A 26,199-nucleotide genomic window follows, 5' to 3' on the forward strand; every position below is an offset into this window, starting at 1 on the left:
AGGGAAGAAACAAAAACAAAAAGAACCAAAAAAACATAGAAGTATATCTTCCGATTTAGAGGTACCCAAAGATTTTTAGCAGACAGAAAGTTATAGTCATAAAAGAACAAAAACCTAATAAATTGGACTTCATAAAAAATTAAACTTCTATTCATTAAAAGACATAATTAAGAAAATGAATTGGAAAGGCACACTAGGGAAAACATATTTGACAAAGTACTAGTATCCCAGACATATATATAAAGAACTTTTACAGCTTAATAATAAAAGGACAAATAGCCTTTTTAAAATAGGCAAAAAATTTAAACATCCACTTTACCAAAGGAATTATATAGTTAACAAATAAGCAAGTGGTCGTTAGGGAAACAGACATTACAGCTGCAATTAGATACTACCAATCACCCATTAAAATGGCTAAAATTAGACAAACAAAACCAAGTATTGGTTAGGATGTAGAGCAATTAGAATTCATATACATTGCTGGTGTTTTTTAAAGCAGGCACTTTGAAAATCAATTTTGGTGGTTTCTTACAAAGTTAGACGTGTATTCACTGTATGACCCAGCTGTCCCATTTCTAGGTATGTATCTGAGAACTTCAGACCCATTTCTATGCAAATACAGGTACTAAATGTTCATAGCAGCTTTACTTATAATAGCCTGACACTGGAAGGAAGCCCACTAGTTCATCAGCTAGTGCCTGGATAAACAAATTGTGGTACACCCATACAATGAATAATACTTAGCAAATTCTAAATGATAGAGAAGAGCAGGAAACTTAAAAAGAAAATCCCCCACTGTTCATATTTATATGAGAACAGACATGATAAAAAAAAATTAGCTGAGATCAGGTACTTCATGACCACATTAAAAGAAACATAAACAATAAAAACAAACCGAAAACTCCCATCTTGCAGAATACAGCATAGCATTACTGTAGTTTTAGCTTTACCCAATACCCCAAGCAAGGGCATAGGTGGGTATCAAAGTTGTAATCAGGAGGTGTGAATGGTTTTAAGAACTAAGCAAAATGATAAAAGTTATCTTTCAAATCTTTAGCTTTTTTCCTAATTTCATTTTTTTTTTGTAATTATACCAGACATTGTCCTAGGCAGTTTTACATGTTATTTTTCTTAATCCTAACCTTAGCCCTGTGAAATAGGTTATACTGTTATCATTTTGGAGCTGGGGAAACAGGCATGTGTAATGCTTGCTTAAGTTCATGTAGCCTATAAATGAAAGAGCTTGAATGTAGGTCCTCTAACTTCAAGTGCACTTGTTTTACTCCTCAGTCCCTTTCCCCATTAGGCATCAGCTATTCTCAAAGAGTCCTTTGGCTATCCCAGGACACTGGGTAGGACTTTCTGCTTCCTTTAATAAATATTTTTATGTACTAATTAAGCACTGCCTTCTTCTGACCTCAAGCAAAGTTTCTTCTCACTGAATGAGAAAGAGCTCAAATATATAGCAAGGGGAAGTGAATTTCTCAGGTTATTAAAATAAATCTAAATCCAATATGAAGACTTGTTAACACAACTTTTTGTTTTTTTGAGACAGAGTTTTACTCTGTTGGCCTGGGTGAAGTGCAGTGTGGTCATCGTAGCTCACTGCAACCTCAAACTTCTGGGCTCAAATGATCCTCTTGCCTCAGCCTCCTGAGTAGCTGGGACTAAAGGCATGCGCCACAACGTCCGGCTAATTTTTCTATTTTTTGTAGAAGACAGGGTCTCGCTCTTGCTCGGGCTTATCTCGAACTCCTGAGCTCAAGTGATCCTCCCACCTCGGCCTCCCAGAGGGCTAGGATTACTGTGTGAGCCACAGTGCCTGGCCATTAATACAACTTTTAGGAAATATTTACAGCTCAAAGGAGTCGATTATCTCTATTGCTATATGATGGATATTGAAAGAGAGGTGTGTTTGAACTCCATTCTGTGCTTTGTCCTTTAACTATTCTTAGATGGAATCGCCATAATAAAAATAATTTTTTAAAATGTGCTGTTCTACTTCAGAAAGTTTGCTGCCCTGTCCATTTTTCTTTCTTCAGCAGCAACTATGAGAATAGTGTCACAGCAGCTGAAGAAGAAAGTGGTAACAGAGTTCAGTGTTATTTATTCCTTATGAATTGTTACAGTGTTAGCATTCTTCACTGTTGTCAAATTTTAACCATTTAAAATTTGTTCTTTTTATTCAGGGTAATGCAAACCTGGATATCCAGAATGTGAACCAACAAACTGCCTTACACCTTGCTGTTGAACGACAACATACCCAAATTGTTAGGGTACAGTAAAATTCACATAAATTTTAGCTTACAGTTATTTTAACCAGACAGATTTTTAAGAATCTCTTGCAGACTGAAGTGATACAGTGTTAGATGTCTCAAAAAGCCATAGTAAATGTACAACGTGTGATTTTAGGCTAATATTTTGCATGAGTTAGGTAAAGAGTTTTAATATCTAATAGCAAAAATCTTTAAATTCTGATATTCAAAGTCTTTATAATTTTGTTGCTAGATTTGTGAATTCTCAATATTAAATGAGAAAATTTCAAAGTGACATGAATTCGTTTTAAAAACTATATTCCTTCTTAATTTATGTAATTGAGAGTAAACTACAAATTAAAAGCTTTGGCTGCACAATTGCTGCTGCAAATTCCAAAAAGCCCGAAATATATTTTTTTAGTTTACTAATCTTATGACCCAAACAAAAATATGTGAGAGTATCAGTTTGCATATTTTTATAGAGCAGTGATTCTTAAAGTTTGGAGGCTGAACCAGCAGCATTGGCATCACCTGGGAACTTGGTAAAAAATTCATTCTTGGGCCCTATCTCAGACCAACCAAATCAGAACTTGTAGAGGTGGGAACCAACAATCCTTGGTTTAATGAGCCCTCCGGGTAATTCTGATGGATATCTAAATTTGAGAAATACTACCCTAGAGTGACATTTTATGTAACCTTTTTGGGACAAAGGGGGGGAAAATGCAATTTGCCAAAACAGAGAAGAGATAGAGATTGGTTTCTACAGATGGTATAAAGAGCTTTTCTAAAGTTCTTTGCTAGTATTTGTAGAAGGGATTAGGAAAATTATTAAAGCACGACAAACAAGTCTTAAACTTATTTTTACTGCTTAAGTAATCTATTGAAATATGTCTATTATGCATTTTATCTAAGAGGTTGTAGATTAGCAAACGCTGTTCACATTTATTGTTATTTGCAATTCCTCTCTTGCTCAAAATTCTTCATTTATCCTCCATGACTTTCCTCTTAACCATACATTCAGAGAAAATTGACCAAAAGAGAACGTAATCAATAACTTTGCTTGTTTGTTTAAATAATAGAAGAATTTGAACATTACGATTTGGTCCTGGTGGAAGTGCTTAAAATATCTCAAGTCAAGTTTCTAAAATTAAAAGGAGAAAAAAAGTACAAATTTGCCCCAGTTCCCATCATCTTCGAGTAGGTGAATTAAGCAACATACTGATTCTCATTTCTATTTTCTCTAATTCAGTATATTTGAATAACCAGAGCATATCACTTTCTGTAAGGAGCCACAGGGGTGGAGAATATTAGAAAGCAACGAGATAAAAATTATTAGCTTTAATGGTATCTCCTGTTGGGCCAGGGTGCTCTCACTGTTGCTTTAGATATGTTGTCGTTTCTTATGGATGTGGATACTTTACCAAAATAAAATGTTTTTCTCTTTTAGCTTCTGGTCCGTGCAGGCGCCAAATTAGATATTCAGGATAAGGATGGGGATACTCCTTTGCATGAAGCTCTGAGGCATCATACTTTGTCTCAGCTGCGTCAGCTACAAGATATGCAAGATGTAGGGAAGGTGGATGCTGCTTGGGAGCCATCCAAAAACACAGTGAGTAAAGATAATCTTTCATTCAGTACTAGTGGAAGCATTTTTTAATGCAAGATCTTATATTTGCTGCTAATATAATCTATATCAGATAAAATATTTTATCAGCTACATACTTAGAAATTTAGCTTATGTTCTAAATACTAAGTCAATACTAACTATATTTCTTAACATTTTTACTTAAAAATGTTCAGTTCTTTTTCAATTTAGCCATTCAAATAGGTAGTGATATCTTGTGGTTTTAATTTGCATATCCCTAATGATTACTGATACTGTCTTTTTATTTTCTTGTCACCACATATATTTGATGAAGTGTCTGCTCAAATCTTTTGTTCATTATTTTGTTGAGTCTTTTGTTTTCTTATTGGGTTTTGAGAGTTGTTTATATAATCTGAATATGAATTCTTTATCAGACATGTGATATGTACATATTTTCTCTTTGTGGCTTGTCTTCATTCTTTTAACATTGTTTTTGGAAGAAAAATTGATTTTTTCTTTCATCCTCTGTTTTTTGTGGTCTAAGAAATCTTTGCCAAATGCAAGGTCACTAAGGTTTTCTCTGTTACGTTTTGTACTAGAAGTTTGTAAAATTTTAACTGTTACATTTAGGTCTATGATTCATTTTGAGTTAATTTTTATAAATAGTATGATATATGGATCCAAGTTCATTTTCTTACTTGTGAATATCCAGTTGTTCTGGCACCAATTGTCGAAAAGCCCATCTTTTTCTACTGAACTGCCTGTGTACTTTTATCCAAAATCAGTTAACCGTATATGTGAAAGTCTCTTTCTGGATCCTGTATTCTGTTCTATTGGTCTTTGTTTTTAGTGATGTGATACCAACCCCACTCTCTTACTTACTGTAGTTGTATAATAAGTGTTAAAGTCAGGTAGTGTAAGTCCTCCAGTATTCTTACTGTTTTTTCAAAGTTGTTTGTTTATTCTAAGTCCTTCACATTTCCTTATGTCTCATTTTAAAATAGGGGGAGGGGAGTACCTACCTTCATAAGGTTATTGTAAAGATTATGGAAAGTGCTTAAAGTAATACTTGGTTCTATGAGAAGGGAGAATTGCATTAAAAAAGAAGAAAAATAATACCTGGTCCATTTTAGACGCTCAATAAATGTTAACAGTTATTGTGACTATTTTTGGATACAATGTTTGAATCAGTAGCTCAGATGGTATTATCAGAACCTGATTTGTCTCATTCCCCATTTCTTGGCTCAATTCCTAGGTATTGGTTGTATTCTCAGTTGTCTCTCCTGTCATTATTTCAAGTTAATTGCTAGCAGCTCCAGAGCCAAATTGATTAGAAAAGACTGCTATTTCTTTAATCTCTCAATCTGAAGTCCTGCTCTTGAGTTTTATTGGCCTAAATTGACTTGACTTGGGTTATATGTCCCTCCCTGAACTAGTCATATAGGTCAGATAGATACCTGGTTGGTCTGGGCTATGTTTGGTCCACTTCTGCAACTGGAAAATGGGTCCCTCCTCAGTATAGATCAGAGAAAATTGAGAGTGGGGAGAAAAGGGGGAGGGGACATTAGGACTGAAACTCATAAGCATTCAGCGCACGCACGCACGCACGCACGCACACACGCACACACACGCACACGCACACGCACACACACACACACACACACACGGTGGAAAGAATTGATAGCAGATTCCTAAAGGGAAAATTGACTCTTTTCATTTGATTTCAGTTAATAATGGGACTTGGTACCCAGGGGGCAGAGAAGAAGAGTGCAGCATCTATTGCCTGTTTCTTGGCAGCCAATGGCGCTGACCTTAGCATTCGAAATAAGAAGGGTCAATCGCCACTTGATCTCTGTCCTGATCCAAGTCTCTGCAAAGCACTGGCAAAGTGTCATAAGGAAAAAGTCAGGTTTGTATTATTTATTATCATAAAACTTAATATTCTGTACAGAAAGCATCATGCAGTTTCATAATGGAGGACTTGACTACTTGAAAATGTCTTTGTCTTTGCTCTTTCTGTATCTTTGTGTTGACCCTTTATTCCCTGAAAGTTTTCCTGCAGGCAGCATATCTCTTATTTTATGTTGTGTTCTTCACATTATTAAGTGCAGTGCTTTATGCTTAATAAGTTCCAAGAAACTTTTCTAAACTAGTCTATTCTCCTAGTACTGCTGCGTGTTAGAGAGGAATTTATAAGAAAAAGTCTGACAGTAAAAATACTGTGATTAATGTTATATATATTTAAATTTTTACTTGTTTTTTATTTTATTTATTTAATTTTTTTAGAGATGAATCTTGCTGTGGTGGCCCAGGCTGGACTCAAACTCTTGGGCTTAAGCAATCCTCCCATCTCAGCCTCCCAAGTAGCTGGGACTACATGTGTGTGTGTCACTGCACTCAGCTCTGTATTTAAAGTTTTAATAGAATCTTCCTAAGAGAGGCAGTTTATACTCCATGAACAGGGTATATCTCACACAAATTCTGTAATAATTCTAGCACCCTGCACAGTACCTGACATGCTCAATAAGTATCAACGAAGGATTGACAGAATGAACAAATGAATGAACCAATTCCTGGTGGTGTTTTTTTAAAAAATGATCATTTCACATTTGTCTCTTTTTCTGATAATAAACATGTTAATGATTTAATTATTATTTAAGACATAACTGATTTCCTTATTATGCGGTATTATAGACATACCAACAGGTACGCATCTCATTACTTTTTTGTCTGAGCAGTGCTGTGCAATTATTACTGCCCTTATTACCTGGTTCTTGTCACTGAACGTTTTGGTACCTGTTCCTTGACCTTTGTGTTCTCTTGCCTCTCTTATAATTTATGTGTAGTTTTGGAATTTGTGCATAGAGTTGTATTATAGATGAAATTAATATAATGAGGTATGTACATTTCGTTAAGTGTATCCTTAAAGAGGATAAAATTCTATTACAGGAAACATACAAAAAAGAAAAAGACAATGCATTTATAAAGATACAGATACAGGGCACTATGATTACTGCAAATAACTTTTAACAATGGAGTATAACAGCAGTCCTCAGCCTTTTTGGTACCAGGGACCAGTTTCATGGAAGACAGTTTTTCCACGGCGGGGGTGGGGGGGCGGTGATGAGGAGGAGCTCAGGCCACGATATGAGCAATGTGAGGGAAGTGGCTGTAAATACAGATGAAGCTTTGCTGCTCACCTCTTGCTCTGTACCCCCCAATTTTCCCACTGATGGAGACAGAGAGTGGGGCAGAGCTCTGTGGTCTGGTCCCTAACAGATGGTGGACTGAGGGTGGGGGACTGCAGGGATATAAGATGGAGCCTCTGTGTGTGTGTGTTTGTGTGTTCATGAGTTTCTGAGGATTGTGGTAGAAACTGTATCTTTTTTCTGAAGCTGTAGTTTGGTCGTATGAGCCTTATAGCTATGTATTTATAGATTCATTCTCTTTTTCTATAATAGAACTTTTTATGCTTCTTAAGGACACACTCAAAGAAATGTCAAAACAGCAGCTGAAGTGTCGTATTTTCCAAAGTGCTTTACCTGTTGTGAACTCTGATGATGCCTTTGTTCTATCTTTAGTTAGAATACCTAACATGATTGCAAGTTAGGATTTTTGTTTTATTCCTATGCCTTTCTTTGTCTACTGGTTCTATGTAGCTAGAACAGGTTCTGAGTTAAATTTTGATTATGTTAAATTATTTTTTATGACTGTTTTTGATTTCTTTGTTAAAAGATTCACTCTTTTCCACTGGGTGACGGGTTTTTTCAATTTGAAGTTTGAATTGGGCTAGAAGTACATTAAAGATGCAGAGGTGTATATAAGTAGAAAAATATAGTATACAATGTTTCATACACAGTTGTTAAAGCTTAATTTTTTAACATAAGTAAAATTATTTTTTGTATACTAATGATATTCTAGATGTATTTTAAAACAATGAATTTTTAGTAGAAATACTTTGATAGATTTGATATGAAATATTTTCTTTTATTAGTGGTCAAGTGGGTTCTCGAAGTCCTTCTATGATTAGTAATGATTCTGAAACCTTAGAAGAGTGTATGGTGTGCTCAGATATGAAGAGAGATACTCTTTTTGGCCCATGTGGACATATTGCTACCTGTTCTTTATGTTCTCCACGAGTCAAGAAATGCCTCATCTGTAAAGAACAGGTTCAATCCAGGACAAAGGTAATATGCTTTTAACATAGTATTTTATTATTTTATGAAGTTTTTTGAGACTATAATGAATGATAAATAAGCTTATATGACATCATAAGTCTGTTTAATTTTGTTCTTCCAACCAATGATTTAAATATAGGAATATATAATTTATACATTTATTAAGAGATCAATTCAGAATTTCTGAATTTGTTGCTGGTTTACAGTCTTATTAATGTATTTATTTGCCAAGTTCATTATTATCTGTATTCAATATTACTATTACTTGAAGGAATGTTTTTTTCTAGCCCTTATGTGTTTCCTTCTAAAGTATAATAGCTAAAAATAAAAGTTACCTGTTGTTTTGCTTTCAAAGCCTGCTATAACCGTAGGTACATTTAATTCTATTTTGTATTGTAGTTACTTGTATATCATACTTTTTTTGAGTTTTGTATTCATTTTTGTAAAAACACTAGTTCTTTTTTTTTGTAGAATATCATACATTCTAGATTTGTTTGATTGTTTTATCATAGTGTTCAACTTGTTTCTCTACTCTCACTGTTTCCTATAAACTGGAAGTGTGGTGTAATGGCTTGGTTAGGGTCAGCTTAACATTTTTTGGCAAGAAAACTTTACAGATGGTGCATTGGTACTTCATATTATGTCTCACCTGGAGGCAAATAAAGTTTTGTCCTCCTGTAATTAGTGATGACCAAATTCTTTATCCGCTCTGAACTGTTTATCTCTTCCTGAATCCTTTTGCTTTTTGAGAAGTATTATTCTTTTCTGGGTTTCTGGTTTTATTCTTTTGCAATGTATCTTAGTGCTTTATTATAGCTGTACCATTTTACTCATTTTGGTTTACTGAAATAATTGATTTTTTTTTTTTTAGTTTTTCCTTACTTGTGTGTGTGTGTGTGTGTGTGTGTGTGTGCACGCGTGTGTATAAGTAACATGAGGTTTGATTCTCTTACAAGTGTTTTTCTCAAGGTGAGTAGTTTAAACCGAAGAAATATGTTGAAGTATAAACTTATGAAGTATGTACACTTTTTCCATTCCCTTTTTATTCTCTTCATTTTTCTCTTGGCATTTCATTAGCCATCGTTAATTAGAAAAGAGCTGGTGCTAATTCTCATAATAAATTAGCTGGCAGTGACTTAAAAGGTGTTATCTTGCCCGTGCTTTGTACACTTTCAACCTTCTAAGCCTGGATGGTTTTTATGATCCACATGAATATACCTTTGGTAAAAATTTGGCATAGGAAAAAGCACAAGGAAATTATTTTTGGTAGGAGACACTGGAGTGCTAGTATGTGTGCAGTTAGTTACTTAATTTATAAAGGTAAGGAGGGTGAGCTAACAGCACTTACTTTATGCCAGGCACTATGTTGATATTTCATATGTATTAAAATTGGTATCAGTCCTGCTTAGTAAATTAATGTGGATTAGTCTACTTGGTATTTATAATTTTCTTTAGGTACCTGCTTACAATAAAGTGACAGTTTGGGAAAGAATATGAGAGAATAAAAATTTAAGTCATTCTCTTGTTTTTAGATCGGTCTGTGTTTTCTCCTGTTGTGCTCAAAACTTTTTGTTAGATTAAACCCTATTTCAGCAAACCTTTATTGAGTACCTGTTTCCTAGTCAAGACAAAGATGTATATGATAATTAACTGCTAAAATTTATAATCTGTTGGCAAGCTATGACGTAATTTAAAAGCTACTTTGCTATATAGGATGTTATAGGTGCTTTAAAAGATGTAAACTGAATAGTTCAGCGCCCAGGTTGTCAAAAGCAGAGTCTCAGATATGAAATGGCCCTTATATAAGCTAAAGCTCAAAGAAGTACACTGACAGCTGGTTCTTGAACGCAGGTCTCTAAATTCTTAAGCCCTTGTTCTTTTCTCACTGTGTTGTGATGCACAGATAAAATTAAGAACAATGTCTACAAGGGAGGGTTGATGGAACAGGGAGGTAGAGAGGAAAGAATATGCTGTCATTCTTTTTCAGACCTTCTGAATACAGTTATTCCAAGAATTAATTGGCTTGCAATTTATTTTTTAAATTATGAAAATTTCAAACCTTTAGAAAAGTACAAAAATTAACATACCCACCCACCCAACAGATTTGCCAGGTTGCTTGCTGAGCTTTTGACTATAAAGAAATAGTGACCCCAAGTGGTTAAAGGGTAATGAACGTCTTCATTGAAGAAAAAAAATACAGTATTTGGAGGGTGGGAGAATAAACAAGCTTAGTCTCTTTAGCAATTAGAGAAATACAAATAAAAAATTACATATTAAGATGAACTATTCCTGTCAGATTAGTAAAGGTAAATTTAAAAAAAAAATGCTAGCGAGGAAATTAGGAAACGGGCTTTCCAAACACTGCTGGAAGCTCGGAGACTATCCTGACTATATATATACACACCATTACCACAACGTGACTTGATTTAGTAATTCTACTCCTGGCAGTATCACCTGAGGAGATAATCCAGAAGGAGGAGAACAGTCATGGCCACAAAGTTTTTTTTAATAATAGAGGAATGAATAAGTAGATGATTGTTAGATCAATTTGCTACATTATTTTAACTTCTTTGAAAACAATTCAGGTGCACAAACAAATGCATTGGGAATCATTTAAAAAACCAGCACAACTTGATGCATAATATCTGATTTACTCTTAATCACCCTGTGAAGAATTTTTCTTAGTCATTCAGATAAAAAAACAAACAAACAGTGTCTCAACAATGTTAGATAATTTGTTAGTTTTGGACGTATATTTTGAATCTAGAAACACTAGTCTTGACCAACCATGTTTTACCGCTTTCCACTGTTGCTACGATTATGCAAATTCTATGTACATACTGAAGTATAAGTTGGGGAAGTCCATAGAGAGAGAGCATGCAATATTTGGTTGTTTAGGTGGCATTATAGGTGAGTGGTTGTTGTCATTTTTGGACAGTAATATTACATGATATGAGAGGGCTAAATGTGATTGTGTGTTAGGAGGGGGGAGAACAGGTGAAAGACAGCTGTGAAGCCAAGGGCAAGAGCCAAGATTAATAGTTACATGCTTAAAACTCAGATTAAGTGGAGATGTAGAGGAGGTAAAATTGAGGGAAAATTATGCACAGGTCGTAGAAGACTTGTGGCTTTAGAGTTTAGGGAGAAAGAACAGCCCAAATCTTATGGCTTCAGGCAGCATGGGAATTGACCAGGTACTGAAAAAAGGTGCTTCTATTAATAGGTAGAGTTCTTTAAATGTGTGTAAACAGAAAAATCCCTCTTGGACTTTAGTAATCTGGCTAGATTTTTATTAATATTAGAAATCTGTCTTCTCTTGGTCATTTGAGTTTTCTAACTTTTTTATTTGTTCATTGTCTTTTTAATTCCTTCTCAAAAGTAGTTTTTGGAAAAAAAACTTGAAGTCTAACCTGGTTTCCATGACCTCAGAGGAAATTGAGTTTTTCTGTACTGTTCTTTTAGGACAGGTAGGGAGATTGACGTGGAAATAGTGCCTGTTGTGCTAGGATATATAAAGATGTGAAAATGAGTAACCAGGAGGGTAGAAGACAAGGGAAAAGGGTGCATTAAATTTCTCTGTGCTTAAAGTGTTTCCTTATAGAGCAAATACATTGGATATAAAATCTGTTATACTGACTAGATTTGTAGATGTTCACTCTGTGCTGTAACCTCTTTTACTGTACGTAGATTGAAGAATGTGTGGTATGCTCTGACAAGAAAGCAGCTGTTCTTTTTCAACCCTGCGGACACATGTGTGCTTGTGAGAGTAAGTAGTTTATACAAAACTTCCTGGGTATTATTATAAAAATGGAAACAAAATGAAAGTTATTATCTTTTAGGTTTTGTGTTTGTATTTTTGCTTTTTGGATAATTTACAAACAAAAAAGTTGGTGGGCTCTCTAGTACCTTCCGTTTCTTTCTCTGTACTAGAATGTCAGCTGTTTCCCTTTATGAGCTGAGCATTACAGAAGACTGAATATGCTGTGTTCTGCCACCTTGGATTTTGACTTTAGTTATGTTAGCACAAAATGATCTCTCTTTGCACACAATAGAAATTTATTTCCAAAAATGAATATTTAAACATTTAGTGTAGTCTTTTTTCATATATAAAATTAGCACATCTTCATTAGTCTTCACCTTAATATTGCCTCTCTTGCGTACTTTCCCCACTATGAAGAATCCATGGCAAACATTTAGGGCTGTAAATTCTGGCCTTCCATTAGCCTTTATGTCAAGAGAGCTTATAGAAATCTTTTCTTTATGAGGACATTATTAAAATTTAAGAGATGTTTTAAAATTTCTCTTAAACATATTCTCTTGAAGGCCTTTGCTTTCTATATTTCTCTTGTTCAAGTTCATACACTGTTTAGTATTCTCTTCCCTTTGCTTTTTTTCATTTTGTTGATGAAAGATTTTAAACAAGTTTAACAACTTACACATTTTTTTAAAATGGGCCCAATGTAAAGCACGGTGTTTCCTGTTATTAGATAGTTCAGTCAGTAAGTATTGATCTTTTTTTTTTGTTTTTTTTTTTGAGACAGAGTCTCACTCTGTCCCTCGGACTAGAGTGCCGTGGCATTAGCCTAGCTCACAGCAGCCTCAAACTCCTGGGCTCAAGCAATTGCTTGCCTCAGCTTCCCTAGTAGCTGTGACTACAGGTGCACGCCACCAGGCCTGGCTAATTTTTTCTATTTTTAGTAGAGATGGGGTCTTGCTCTGGCTCAGGCTGGTCTCGAACTCCTCACCTAAAGCAATCCTCCTGCCTTGGCCTCCCAGAGTGCTAGGATTACAGGCATGAGCCATCGTGCCTGGGCTGGTATTAACTTTTAATATATTATCTGGGCCGGGCGCGGTGGCTCACGCCTGTAATCCTAGCACTCTGGGAGGCCGAGGCGGGTGGATCGCTTGAGGTCAGGAGTTTGAGACCAGCCTGAGCAAGAGCGAGACCCCATCTCTACTAAAAATAGAAAGAAATTATCTGGCCAACTAAAATATGCATAGAAAAAAAATTAGCCGGGCATGGTGGCGCATGCCTGTAGTCCCAGCTACTCGGGAGGTTGAGGTAGCAGGATCGCGTAAGCCCAGGAGTTTGAGGTTGCTGTGAGCTAGGCTGACGCCACAGCACTCACTCTAGCCGGGGCAACACAGTGAGACTCTGTCTCAAAAAAAAATAATAATAAAAATAAAAAAAAATATATATATATTATCTGACTAGAATAACATACAAATGATATATGATCATTTAATCTCATTGGCATAGATTTGCTTATAGCTGGTCAGCTAAAGAAAGGGTCAAGATTTTCTGCTGTAGCATTCTGCCCCAAGTAACTATTTTTGTTTAGCTAAGACTGATAAAGTGGCTATTACCAACTATCAAAAGGACACATAGAGAATTCTCTCTGTCTTAGGTAAAAAGGGCTTAGGAACCTTAAGTTTTCATAGGCCAGAGGTTGACAGACTTTCTTAAAAGGTCAAATAGTAAATATTTTTGGTTTTGTAGGCCACATGGTTTCTGTAGTACCCACTTAACTCTTTAACTACTCAACTTGGACACTGTAGTACAAAACCAACCATGGAAAATATGTAAATGAGTGGGCATGACTCTGTTCAAATGAAACCTTATTTATGAAAACAGACTATAGGTCAGATTTGGCCCACAGATGATAGTTTGTTGACCACTATCACTGACCAAAGTGATACCAACATGAGACTTGAAAGATGATTATATTTGCTAGTTGATGATACAGATTTTAAAGCCTTAATGCAATATTTTCCCCAGGAGCTTTCAAAGTTTTTTACACATTTTTTGCCTTAAAATGTAACAAGAGCAATGGCTGACTCTTTTTGAGCTCTTAACACTCCGTACCAGACATTTTAATCTCTTTTTGAATATTTCCTCATTTATCTTCAGGACAATCCTAAGAAGTAGATGGTTTTCTCCATTTTATAGATGTTTCTTAAACATTTATTTGCTGGGGAAGATGAAATTGAAATGGAAAATGTTCCTTTCCCAAGGAGTATACAGAGAGTAGTAGTTAGTCTAGTATCCACATCACAGTAATGTCAGGCAGAATGTTGGAACCTTGAAGAGTTTAAAGTGCCTTGATAGGTCAAAGGAAAGAGAGATTATATTCCTTTTGGAAGAGCTGAAGAAATATTTTATAGAAATAATATGATAACTAAATTTAACAATTATAAGAATTTTAGATAATTGTAGTTATATATTATGTATTTAGGCAATTAAATTAATCCTTTAAATTTAAGAAGAAATCTGCCCTCACATTGAAGACAAATTCTGAACCAGATTTCTGCTAGCATTAGCTCCTACCTAGTGCATCTTACATAACCAAGCATCAGACCCATTTATGTTTATTTAGGCTTTGGCATGAGGTTGGCCTTGATAACCATTCTGTGCTTTGTTAAAGTTTAGCATTTTGTCATAAGTTACCCCTGATATTGTGCCATGGGTTTTCATTATTTTTTCTGTTTTTGAAATGAGCCAAAAAGTGAAAGACTCTTGGTGCATAAGCTAAGGTATTAAGTAGACTTTCATAATAAATGTTAATGTGAAAGGCTATGTTGAATTATTGTGTTATTTTATAATTAATTAACAAGTTTATTTGTAAGGTGGTAGTATTAACAATCCACAAATACAATTGTGCCTAGATATTTCTTTTTGGCATGAGAAAGCACTGTACTGAAATGTTACTGATAGTCTTTTCAAATTAACTGTTAGGTAGTCCATTATGAAAAATTTTAAATATTTTTTCCTGAACTGCTACATTAAAAAAGTAATCACTAAACAATTTCCTTGCATCAGTTACACTGCATCAGTGTGATAGAAGGAGAGGGAAAAGAATTGTTCACCACAGTTGGTCTGAGCGCAGTGGTGTTTACAACTAATTGATCACAACCAGTTACAGATTCCTTTGTTTCTTCTCCACTCCCACTGCTCCACTTGACCAGCCTTTTAAAAAATAAATAGTTAAAAAAAAAAAAAGAATTGTTCACCATATTTTAGGAATTTGAGAGATAAACCATTTACAATAGAAAATATTTTTAGAAAATTATCATTTAAGCAAGCAATTCTAGTATTAGTTGAAATTTGTCAAGCGTTTCTCCCTCCTTTATTCTCAAGCCTTAAGATGTTGAAATATTTATTATGTTACTTATTAAAAAAAAAACAAATTTCACTATTTATTCAACTGCATTAGAAAATGTCATTATTTTCATAATGATGTGCTCTGTGTTCCAGAGGCTACTGATGGAGAACACTCAGGTTGATGACATTTTAAGGAATTTGAATTGTATATTGATATAACTGGTTTAATGTTTATTTCTGTACGAAGTTTAAATCCTAAAATTTAGCAGAGAAAGGCAACACTCTTATTCATGTTCTTTCTTGTAAGAAGTGTATGTGTTACTATTTTGCAGACTGTGCTAGCCTGATGAAAAAGTGTGTGCAATGTCGGGCAGTAGTTGAACGAAGAGTACCTTTCATTATGTGCTGTGGAGGGAAAAGTTCGGAAGATGCCACTGATGATATCTGTAAGTGAATTTTCTTAAGCATTTTCTTTCTTTGCTTTCTTGTTGGGACTTTCATGAACATCTCTTCTTATTTGTAATACACTGTTGCCTTATAAAACTGAGTTGGATGCAGAGACATATGCAACAGGTATGGTTTTTTGGTGCTCTTTTTACCTTACAAGCACCTGAAATATTTTTTCTAGTGTGTGATATGATTATAGAACTTTAAACATTAGTCTTTTGAGAAACCTTTATGTATAGTATAAAGAATATATGTTCTTGGCTGGGTGCGTATGGTGGCTCACGCCTGTAATCCTAGCACTCTGGGAGGCTGAGACAGGAGGATCACTTGCGAGACCAGCCTGAGCAAGAGCGAGACTCCATCTCTACTAAAAATAGAAAGAAATTATCTGGACAGCTAAAAATATATATAGAAAAAAATTAGCCGGGCATGGTGGCATATGCCTGTAGTCCCAGCTACTCGGGAGGCTGAGGCAGAAGGATTGCTTAAGCCCAGGAGTTTGAGGTTGCTGTGAGCTAGGCTGATGCCACGGCACACTAGCCAGGGCAAAAAGAGCGAGACTCTGTCTCAAAAAAAAAAAAAAAAAAAAGAATATATGTTCTGAAAGAAAATTTGCTTTCTCTTTTTAAGATGAGATTTAGTGTATTTTGGGGGGACATCATATTGCTAAATATATTTCAGTTTACAAAAGTATTAACCTTTATGTAGCATGTTTACCTGTTTCATTTAAGTATTTTATGGTATAGTAATTATTTGTGACAGAGTAACTGTAGGTAAACAGAAGTGTAACCCAGTAAGTAAGTGGAAAGATGAAAAATATTTACTTTAAACTTTTTCAGTAGTACAGCTGTTTCAAAATTTTTTTGTCTTTGCAGTAGATATTTCTTTGCACTAGATGGTATCTTTGATTTCTTTGTTTTATGAACATTTTATGAACAGATGAGAAAGAATGTTAGTGTAGCAGCTTCTGCCCAAGGCTTTTGTCTTTGTCACAAGTAGAGCAGAATAAAAATCTCAGGGACAGATTAACTAGAACAAAAATAAAAGACCAAGAATCTAGAGAGTAGGATAAATAAAATAAAAGGTATCTGTCCATTTTTGCAGACTACTGATCATGGCCTTTCTTTTTTTTTTTTTTTTTTTTTTTTTTTTTTTGAGACAGAGTCTCACTTTGTTGCCCAGGCTAGAGTGAGTGCCGTGGCATCAGCCTAGCTCACAGCAACCTCAAACTCCTGGGCTTAAGTGATCCTACTGCCTCAACCTCCCGAGTAGCTGGGACTACAGGCATGCGCCACCATGCCCGGCTAATTTTTTCTATATATATTTTTAGCTGTCCAAATCATTCCTTTCTATTTTTAGTAGAGACGGGGTCTCGCTCAGGCTGGTCTCGAACTCCTGACCTTGAGCGATCCACCCGCCTCGGCCTCCCAGAGTGCTAGGATTACAGGCGTGAGCCACCGCGCCCGGCCTCATGGCCTTTCTTGAGTTCCTCATCTCGGATCAGTAACAACAAGGAAATTTGGGCATAAAGGAAGGAGGCTAGTTTTTTTGTGTGTCCTCAAAAAAATCTTCTTAGAGGCTTTAAGATAATTATTGCTGCCCAAACTGGCCAGAACCCTGCTGGCTACATTTTTGGGTATGTATGACACAGGAGCAGAGAAAACAAGCATAAAATGTATTTGTGAGCTTTCCAAAGGAAGCAAGTGGAACCTTGCAAAACCCAAAAGTCTGTGTGTGAATTATGCTCTAGCTGAGTTCAAGTATAATTAGAAATTAACATGCAAACGTATTTCTTTTTGAGGATTATAGATGAAAGAGTATACCATGAATGTCACTACTATATCTGTTGTTGTCCAAGTGTGAAAAACTGTTTTGACGAGGATTCTGATAATAGTTTTGTGTTTTTAATAAAAGAGTAATAATTTTAGAAATAAAAAGTCATTATGTCAAAACTGTAATAACGGAAAAATTTTTTTTCTATGATTATAGCTAGTGGGAATATTCCAGTCTTACAAAAAGACAAGGATAATACCAATGTCAATGCAGATGTGCAGAAGTTACAGCAGCAGTTACAAGACATTAAAGAGCAGGTAATAATGATTTCATGTTAAACGTTGATTGCACTCAATATTTTTCTGTGAAACTACTATTTTTCTAGAAAACACTATTAGTGGGCCGGGCGAGGGGGCTCATGCCTGTAATCCTAGCACTCTGGGAGGCCGAAGCAGGTGGATTGTTGGAGCTCAGGAGTTCGAGACCAGCCTGAGCAAGAATGAGACCCTGTCTCTACTAAAAATAGAAAGAAATTATATGGACACCTAAAAATATATATAGAAAAAATTAGCTGGGCATGATGGCACATGCCTGTAGTCCCAGCTACTCGGGAGGCTGAGGCAGGAGGATTGCTTGAGCCCAGGAGTTTGAGGTTGCTGTGAGCTAGGCTGACGCCACGGCACTCTAGCCTGGGCAATAGAGTGAGACTCTGTCTCAAAAAACAAACAAACAAAAAAAACACTATTAGTGTTTTCTGTATCAAGTGTGGTTTATCTTAATGTATCACTTATATTACTTGAATATTTGCAATGACTAATATCTGATTAGAAGGTTTAATCAAGTACTTTCCAAAATAGGTAACACACATGACCAGTAAATAGGAGAAAAATGCTCAGCCATATTAGTGATCAGGACATGAAAATTGAAACCACAATGAAGTGCCTTTTCAAACCTACTAGATTGAGGAAAATGTTAAAGACTGTTGGTATCAAGTATTAGGCAAAATATTTAGCAGCCATAACTCATACACTGCTGATGGTAAATATATATTAGTAAAAACACTTTGGAAAATAGTTTGCTATTATCTAATAAAACTAAAGCAGGATATTGCTTGGGAACACAAACTTAGAAAAATACCATAGAGATGGTGTTAAGAGTCAAAGATAGAGGTATTCTTGACAGGGATGGCTGGAAAGAGAGACAAAGAAGTTTCTAGAGTGTTAATGCTCCATTTCTTGATATGAGGACCAGTTACATGAGTTTGATCAGTTTGTGAACTTTTATTAAACTGTATACTTATGATTTGTGCATATTTCTATATATGTGTGGCACTTTAATAGAAAGGAAAAATCTGTGTGACACCCCCCCCATATAAAGCAAGAGAAAGATAATGCAAAATTCGCAATAGTGATTATCAGTGGGGGCTAGGGAGAAGGGCTTGGGGAGGATTTACTTAACGGGCTTCAAAAATAAGAGTAGCATTCCATACTTTAAACTGGGTATTGGTTATGTTCTTTACATCCTATGTCAAAAAAAGTAATCCTTTCTATCTACTCAATATTTGATAAAAGCAACAAGATAAATTAGATAAACTTGTAGGTATTAATATATGTTAAATAAGAAAGCGAGTCTTAGCTGGGTGCAGGTGGCTCATGCCTGTAATCCTAGCACTCTGGGAGGCTGATGGGGGAGGATGGCTTGAGGTCAGGAGTTCAAGACCAGCCTGAGCAAGAGCAAGACCCTGTCTCTACTAAAAATAGAAAAACTAGCCGGGCATGGTAGTGTACGCCTGTAGTCCCAGCTATTTGGGAGTCTGAGAGAGGAGGATTGCTTGAGCCTGGGAGTTTGAGGTTGCTGTGAGCTAGGCCGACCCCATGGCACTCTAACCCGGGCAAGAGTGAGCCTCTGTCTCAAAAAAAAAAAAAAAGAATTTTTTTTTTTTGCCATACCTTACCACTTTGACCCTGTGACTAAATCTGATTCAAAGGTCTCAGCAGTAGGGGTGTCATTTCTTTAGCTTGACAATCACATCAGTAAAAGAGTTATCACTCCTGTGTTTTCTATCTGAATTTATAAGAAAATAACATAGCCAATAGATAGTGACCCAGGGTAACTAATAACCCCTGTGATAACTAATTTCGAATTGAATATATGTGTATGTATTTGTTAGGCATTTAAATACCCATCTGAAAAGATGGAGACTCCATGATTAGGCCAGTTTTTCTTTTTTTTTTCCCCCTCCCTCTTAGGCCAGTTTTTCTTTTGAAATCTAGCACCTAGCAATATGTGTTACAGAGTGAATAAGTAAATATGAATTTAAAGGTTCTTAATGTAGCTGGGAACATTTTGGGCTCATTCTAATATAAAATAAAATGTTTTTAAAATTTTGAAGCTCTTAGCATTTTGGTTCCTTTCCCATAAGACAATTATAGAAAGATAAATCTGATTTTTTAACATATCTTTTGTGAAAAGCATTTTATCTCCTAATTATAAATTTAAATTGTTCTTATAATAAATGATGACACTTATTGGACCCTATTATAGGTCCTAAAAGAATAATTCAGCTCTATTATAGCCAAAGTTTAGCATTCCAGAAAAGTTTATTCTTCCTTAAATAACCCTCATCACCGTATTCTATCACTAAAAAGTCATTTTCCGAGGTATGATGGGATTTCTTGTAGGGACCTCCTTCAAGGTTATCAAGAAAACCAGAGAAAACATCTGAATAACTCTCTTCATTTAAATCTCCAATCTGTTACCACAATGTTTCTTTCTTTTTTTTTTTTTTTTTTTTGCCGAGTACAGGGAACTTTATTGATGGTACATGACAAGGTGGGGCTCCCTAGGCCCCTCCCATGCTTCAGGGGCTCTGGCGTGGAAGCTGTGTCTTGAGGAGGGGAGATTCTCAGTGAGGTGGGGACTGAGCAGGCAGGGACACCCCAGCAGCTGAGGCCTCTCTCTTCCTCTGTGCTCTGGCTGGGGCTGGTGATCCAGGGCTCTTACTCCTTGGTGGCCATGTGGGCCATGAGGTCCACCACCCTGTTGCTGTAGCCAAATTCATTGTCATACCAAGCAATGAGCTTTACAAAGTGGTCGTTGAGGGCGATGCCAGCCCCAGCATCAAAGGTGGAAGAGTGGGTGTCACTGTTGAAGTCGGAGGAGACAACCTGGTGCTCAGTGTAGCCCAGGATGCCCTTGAGGGGGCCATCCGCCGCCTGCTTCACCACCTTCTTGATGTCGTCATACCTGGCTGGCTTCTCCGGACGGCAGGTCAGGTCCACCACCGACACGTTGGCAGTGGGGATGCAGAAGGCCATGCCAGTGAGCTTCCCGTTCAGCTCAGGGATGACCTTGCCCACAGCCATGGCCGCACCAGTCAACGCAGGGATGATGTTCTGGAGAGCCCCACGGCCATCACACCACATTTTCCCAGAGGGGCCATCCGCGGTCTTCTGGGTGGCGGTGACGGCATGGACTGTGGTCATAAGTCCCTCCACTATGCCAGAGTTGTCATGGATGACCTTGGCCAGGGGAGCTAAGCAGTTGGTGGTGCAGGAGGCATTGCTGACGATGGTGAGGTTGTTTTGGTACTTGTCCTGGTTCACGCCCATCACAAACATGGGGGCGTCAGCAGAGGGGGCAGAGATGATGACCCTTTTGGCACCCCCATCTAGGTGAGCCCCGGCCTTCTCCAGGGTGGTGAAGACGCCAGTGGACTCCACAATGTAATCAGCACCCGCTTCACCCCATTTGATTTTGGTGGGATCTCGCTCCTGGAAGATGGTTATGGGATGGCCATTGATGACAAGCTTCCCGTTCTCTGCCTTGACCATGCCATGGAACTTGCCGTGGGTGGAGTCGTACTGGAACATGTAGACCATGTAGTTGAGGTCAATGAAGGGGTCATTGATGGCGACAATATCCACTTTGCCAGAGTTCAAAGCAGCCCTGGTGACCAGGCGCCCAATACGGCCAAAGCCGTTTATTCCGGCCTTCACTTTTACCATGGTGTTTCGGAGACGGTGCTGGCGCTGCGCAAGATGTGGCTGTCTGTAGAGCGGGAGGACCAGAGAGCACCACAATGTTTCTTTAACAAATTAATTTCATTTGCTAATTAGGATTTATTAATCTCAAAGTAATTTAACACAGAGTGCACAGATGTGTTTACTTTTTGAAATAAGAGTTATTAATTACATGGACATTGAAAATGTATTAAAAACAAAGGTATTTTAATGGCACTAAAAAGCTGGTTTGGCTTTTTTTCTTTTTTTTTTGAGACAGAATCTTGCTCTGTTGCCCGGGCTAGAGTGCCGTGGCATCAGCCTAGCTCACAGCAACCTCCAACTCCTGGGCTCAAGCAATCCTCCTGCCTCAGCCTCCCGAGCAGCTGGGACTACAGGCATGCACCACCATGCCCGGCTAATTTTTTCTATATATAATTTTAGTTGTCCAGCTAATTTTCTTTTTATTTTTAGTAGAGACGGGGTCTTGCTCTTGCTCAGGCTGGTCTCGAACTGAGCTCCAGCAATCCGCCCGCCTCGGCCTCCCAGAGTGCTAGGATTACAGGCGTGAGGCACCGCGCCCGGCCTGGCTTTTTAAAAATCCAAAAAGGCATGATTTTCTACAGCTTTGCTTCTCAAAACTTTAAGATATATAAATATGACAGTTCACTCTGGAGGAGTGAGGTTAACAATTTAGAACACAATTTCTTTTTTTTTTAAACAATGATCTCTGGTATTGTCAAGGTCAGTAACTACATTGTCAAATAAGCTTCAGGCCTAGTTTATTAATCTAGACATTCCTGTTTATTCCATCTTATTTGGGAAAGATATAATTCAGATGAAGTATTATGATGTATTAAGGCAAAATATGTTTTTATAAAATGTGTTTTGTGAAGAAATATGATTTCCTAGGGTGTTTCCACAGAAGTACACCTAACATATTTCTAAATTCTTCTGAGTTCATGAAATTTACATTTATTAATGCGTAACAGAAGCTAATTGGTTTTAACTCAGGAAATCTACATTGATATTGATGCAGTGTATCACAATGTCTAAGAGAAGAGGTCTGGGGCCACACAACCCAAGTTCTCAGTATGGCTTGCCTTGAGGAAGGTTTTAAACCCCACTAAGCCTCGGTTTCCTCATTTTCCAAGTGGGAATGATAATAGGACTGAGACTGTATCATATCAGGCATAGTGCCTGGCATGTGTTCTTAACTACATCTCTGCACTGCTCCCCCACCCCCAATATGCTGATACATCATGTTCTTTTCATACAAGAACATCCGTGGCTGGGCGAGGTGGCTCATGCCTGTAATCCTAGCACTCTGGGAGGCTGAGGCTGAGGTGGGGGCGGGGGGTGGGGTGGGGTGGATCACTCGAGCTCAGGAGTTCGAGGCCAGCCTGATTGAGAGTGAGACCCCGTCTCTACTAAAAATAGAAAGAGATTATATGGACAGCTAAAAATATATATATAGAAAAAATTATCTGGGCATGGTGGCACATGCCTGTAGTCCCAGCTACTCGGGAGGCTGAGGCAGGAGGATTACTTGAGCCCAGGAGTTGGAGATTGCTGTGAGCTTGGCTGACACCACGGCACTCTACCCTGGGCAACAGAGCGAGACTCTGTCTCAAAAAAACAAAAAGAACAGTGAATACCTAAAGAATCTGAATCAACTGAATGGGGCTATTTTTATCCATTTCCTATTATGTTTTGGTGTTTTTATCTTTGGTTTTATATAGCTTTTTTTATTTAGTACCTTTCCTACTATCCTGACAGTACCAGTATTTCTATTTTATAGAGATGGCATTTTACTTATTTAAACATTTTTAAAAATTATTTTCAAAAGCATCAAAATAAATGGCTTTGCATTTAGCTTATTTTCTAGATTCAAAAGAAAACTTGTTTAACTTGAATCAAATTGCCAGTTTCTGATTTGTACACATCAATTGACTAAGACAACAGAAGAAAAATAATGATATAACAGAATCATCAGGTTATGTCACTTTCAAAATATAAAGTGCCTGAGCATTTATCACTTTGTTATCTCACATTACAGACAATGTGCCCTGTGTGTTTGGATCGTCTGAAGAATATGATTTTCCTCTGTGGCCACGGAACATGCCAGCTTTGTGGAGACCGCATGAGCGAATGTCCTATTTGTCGCAAGGCTATTGAACGAAGGATTCTTTTGTATTAACTAGGAAACACAGTGTGTTTTGTTAGCTAAAATATCTAGTCATGAGATCTTAGTAAGCTTTTCAGCTAGTTGGAAGTTCTAATGAATTAATTTCTAATATGATAGTTTCTTTACTAGAATGTAATTAGACTGTAAATGTACTAGAACAAAAACTCTACAGAAATGTTTGAAATTGTGTTTTTTGGGGTTTTCTTTTTTCTTTTAAATTTAGAAAATCAAATCTGTGTAATTCATATGTAATTTACTTTTAGCTTCTAAGGGAAACCATTAAGGATCTCCTGATTATTTTTGTTTTTATTGTATTTTCTCTTACAGTTTATAAATTTGTAGGACCTCAAAAGAGACACACTTGCCTATGATCAGTTATCCTTCAGTTTATCATGGTCTTACACAGTGAGTCGATGCAGGTACTCTGAAAAGTCATGCATCAAATGAAAGGGGCAAGTCAAACCTTATGTCATACATGGTAAACAATAATGCTACTACTCACTCTGCATAGTTTAAGGGAATATCGAAGGGAAGATTCTCGTTTTGAGATAACAGAAAGTTATCCACATGATTGTTTCTCAATTTTTAGAGTAAATGGATGCATAAAGTAAGAGTATAATGGCTTTGCATTTAGCTTATTTTCTAGATTCAAAAGGAAACTTGTTTAACTTGAATCAAATTACCAGTTTCTGATTTGTACACATCAATTTTAAAAGAAAAATAAATTACCAGTTTCAAAATTACTGATAGACATGAAAAGGGAAAATAAGCAATCGTGGGCAACTGAAGGGAAAAAGAAAACAATAAAAGAGTACCTGTTAACTGACCATGTAACTGTTAATGGTCAGTGATATTAATATTAACTGATAACTGTTTTGTTCAGCCAGCATTTTAAAAAGTATCTGTGAAAAGTGTTCACTTTTCCCTGTGATTACTTACCTAGGCTTGATCTCACCAGTGAAATGACCTTACTCTGCTTGGACCTCTGAGATTCTATTTAGCTTTTCTAGTGTGCTGATCTGCAAAGGATAATGCATTGTCCAAAGACAGCGATCTTTTTTTCTCTGTATCAATTAATTCTGACAGTGTTACTGATTCTGCCTTCATTATAGGCCTTACTTCCACTTTTTCTCAGATAGTAAGTCTTACTATAAAGAAAACAGTCTCTCTTTATACCTAGAGATGAGGATATTATTTAAACTGCCAACAGTACCCAAGACATAGTAATTAACCTCATAATATAGAAAGTGTGACCAGGACATGCACAGAAATATGTCTGATTACCTGTAGATTTTTTTTTTTTTTGACACCAACTTTAGAATACCTAATCATTTTCTCTCCTCTGAATGAGTAATCTTGTTGCCTCTGGGGTAAATATACACATAAATAAGTGTTTTGCTGCTAGATTATAAAAATATCAGCTGTTTATAATAGCATCTACTATATACTGTTTATAAACTTACTAGTAAAAATAGTTATCTTCTTTTGTAGTTTTTTTCTCCTTTAAATCTGGTTAGCTTTTCTTATTTCAGTTTTTCTACTATAATACAACAACTAAATTTAAGGTAACAGTGTCTTCAGCCCTTATAACAAACACTGTGTTCTTTCTGGCTGCTTAATTGCTGCTGCCTTTGGAAGTCCTGCTTAAAGCCATGGGGAGTTTTGCTGGCTGATTTTGTCATCTTGACAATTCCATATCAGTGTTTAGCTGAGTAACTTACCATTTAGAACAGAAATTTTTTTATAAATTTCAAATTTGAAAATTTATATTAACTCTATTCAGTTATCTAATGAGGGGCCACTGAGGCTATATTTTTAAAACTATTTTAAAGTTGTAAAAAGGCAGAACCATCTGATAGATGATGTTCACATAAAGACACAAACAAGACTATCTTCTTGCAGATTTGAAAACAGCGCAAGTCAGGTTTTCCCTTTTCTTCCATGCCATAGGCCACCCATCTCTTTTCCACTAGATCCCCTGGTGAGGAGGGAGCCACCTGGCTGACTCTCGCGGAGTTTGGCCAATCAGAGTATTGTGTAGTCTACAGCTCTACTTTAAACAAATGCTTTTCATTTATCTTCTGAGCCGCAGTGCTAAAACTCATAACCCTAATTGGTAATATCATCTTCTAGACTAGTTTTATTATTTCCTTCATAATAGAAGTATAATAACATAAAATTCTATTATAGAAATCATAAAGTCACTATAATTTTAGTGCTAAACACTTGTGGATTTCCTGTATTTGTATCACTTTAAAATTTGTTTCATGAATAGAAAATACTTCTCTATTCATGTTTCCAAGTACCTAAAAGTTATTTTACATTTATTTTAGGTTTGTGAGAGAGAATAAATTAAGAACTTAATCATTTAAGTGACTTTCCTCCAACTCTCTGAATGCTACCTCTTAATATATGTCTCTTAGCAGTACTTTTCCAATTAGGTGTGTTTCTTCCTCATTATCTAAACCTCTTTATCCTGTGCCTCAAAAGAGCTTTTACTATTCCTAGAATCATTAAAAAACTGACATGCATGTATTTATTGGGCTGCAGGGGCGAGATACACAACACTGAAAAAAATAGTCAAAGCCAAGTGTGGTAGCTCATTCCTGTAATCCCAGCACTTTGAGAGGCTGAGGCAGGAGGATTGCTTGAGACCAGCCTGGGCAAGAT

General features: G+C 36.5%; 2 protein-coding genes across 2 annotated transcripts in view; one reads left to right on the forward strand and one right to left on the reverse strand.

The window, feature by feature from the left end:
• Nucleotides 1-24,232, forward strand: part of MIB1 (MIB E3 ubiquitin protein ligase 1) — a 115,399-nt gene extending 91,167 nt beyond the window's left edge. The window contains exons 14-21 of the mRNA XM_045527999.1: nt 2,190-2,276; nt 3,703-3,864; nt 5,568-5,749; nt 7,835-8,027; nt 11,706-11,784; nt 15,453-15,566; nt 17,557-17,657; nt 23,401-24,232. Coding sequence (XP_045383955.1) covers nt 2,190-2,276; nt 3,703-3,864; nt 5,568-5,749; nt 7,835-8,027; nt 11,706-11,784; nt 15,453-15,566; nt 17,557-17,657; nt 23,401-23,541 — 1,059 coding nt within the window. The 3' untranslated portion in view covers nt 23,542-24,232. The remainder of the gene's footprint in view (nt 1-2,189; nt 2,277-3,702; nt 3,865-5,567; nt 5,750-7,834; nt 8,028-11,705; nt 11,785-15,452; nt 15,567-17,556; nt 17,658-23,400) is intronic.
• LOC123621917 (glyceraldehyde-3-phosphate dehydrogenase-like) lies at nt 20,138-21,402 on the reverse strand. The gene has a single exon (XM_045528000.1). It carries the CDS (start codon nt 21,345-21,347, stop codon nt 20,340-20,342), a length of 1,008 nt encoding a protein of 335 aa, XP_045383956.1. The 5' UTR covers nt 21,348-21,402; the 3' UTR covers nt 20,138-20,339.
• Nucleotides 24,233-26,199: the final 1,967 nt, after the last annotated feature.

The sequence above is a fragment of the Lemur catta genome, chromosome 16 (assembly GCF_020740605.2).
Source record: "Lemur catta isolate mLemCat1 chromosome 16, mLemCat1.pri, whole genome shotgun sequence".
Lineage (NCBI taxonomy): Eukaryota > Metazoa > Chordata > Mammalia > Primates > Lemuridae > Lemur > Lemur catta.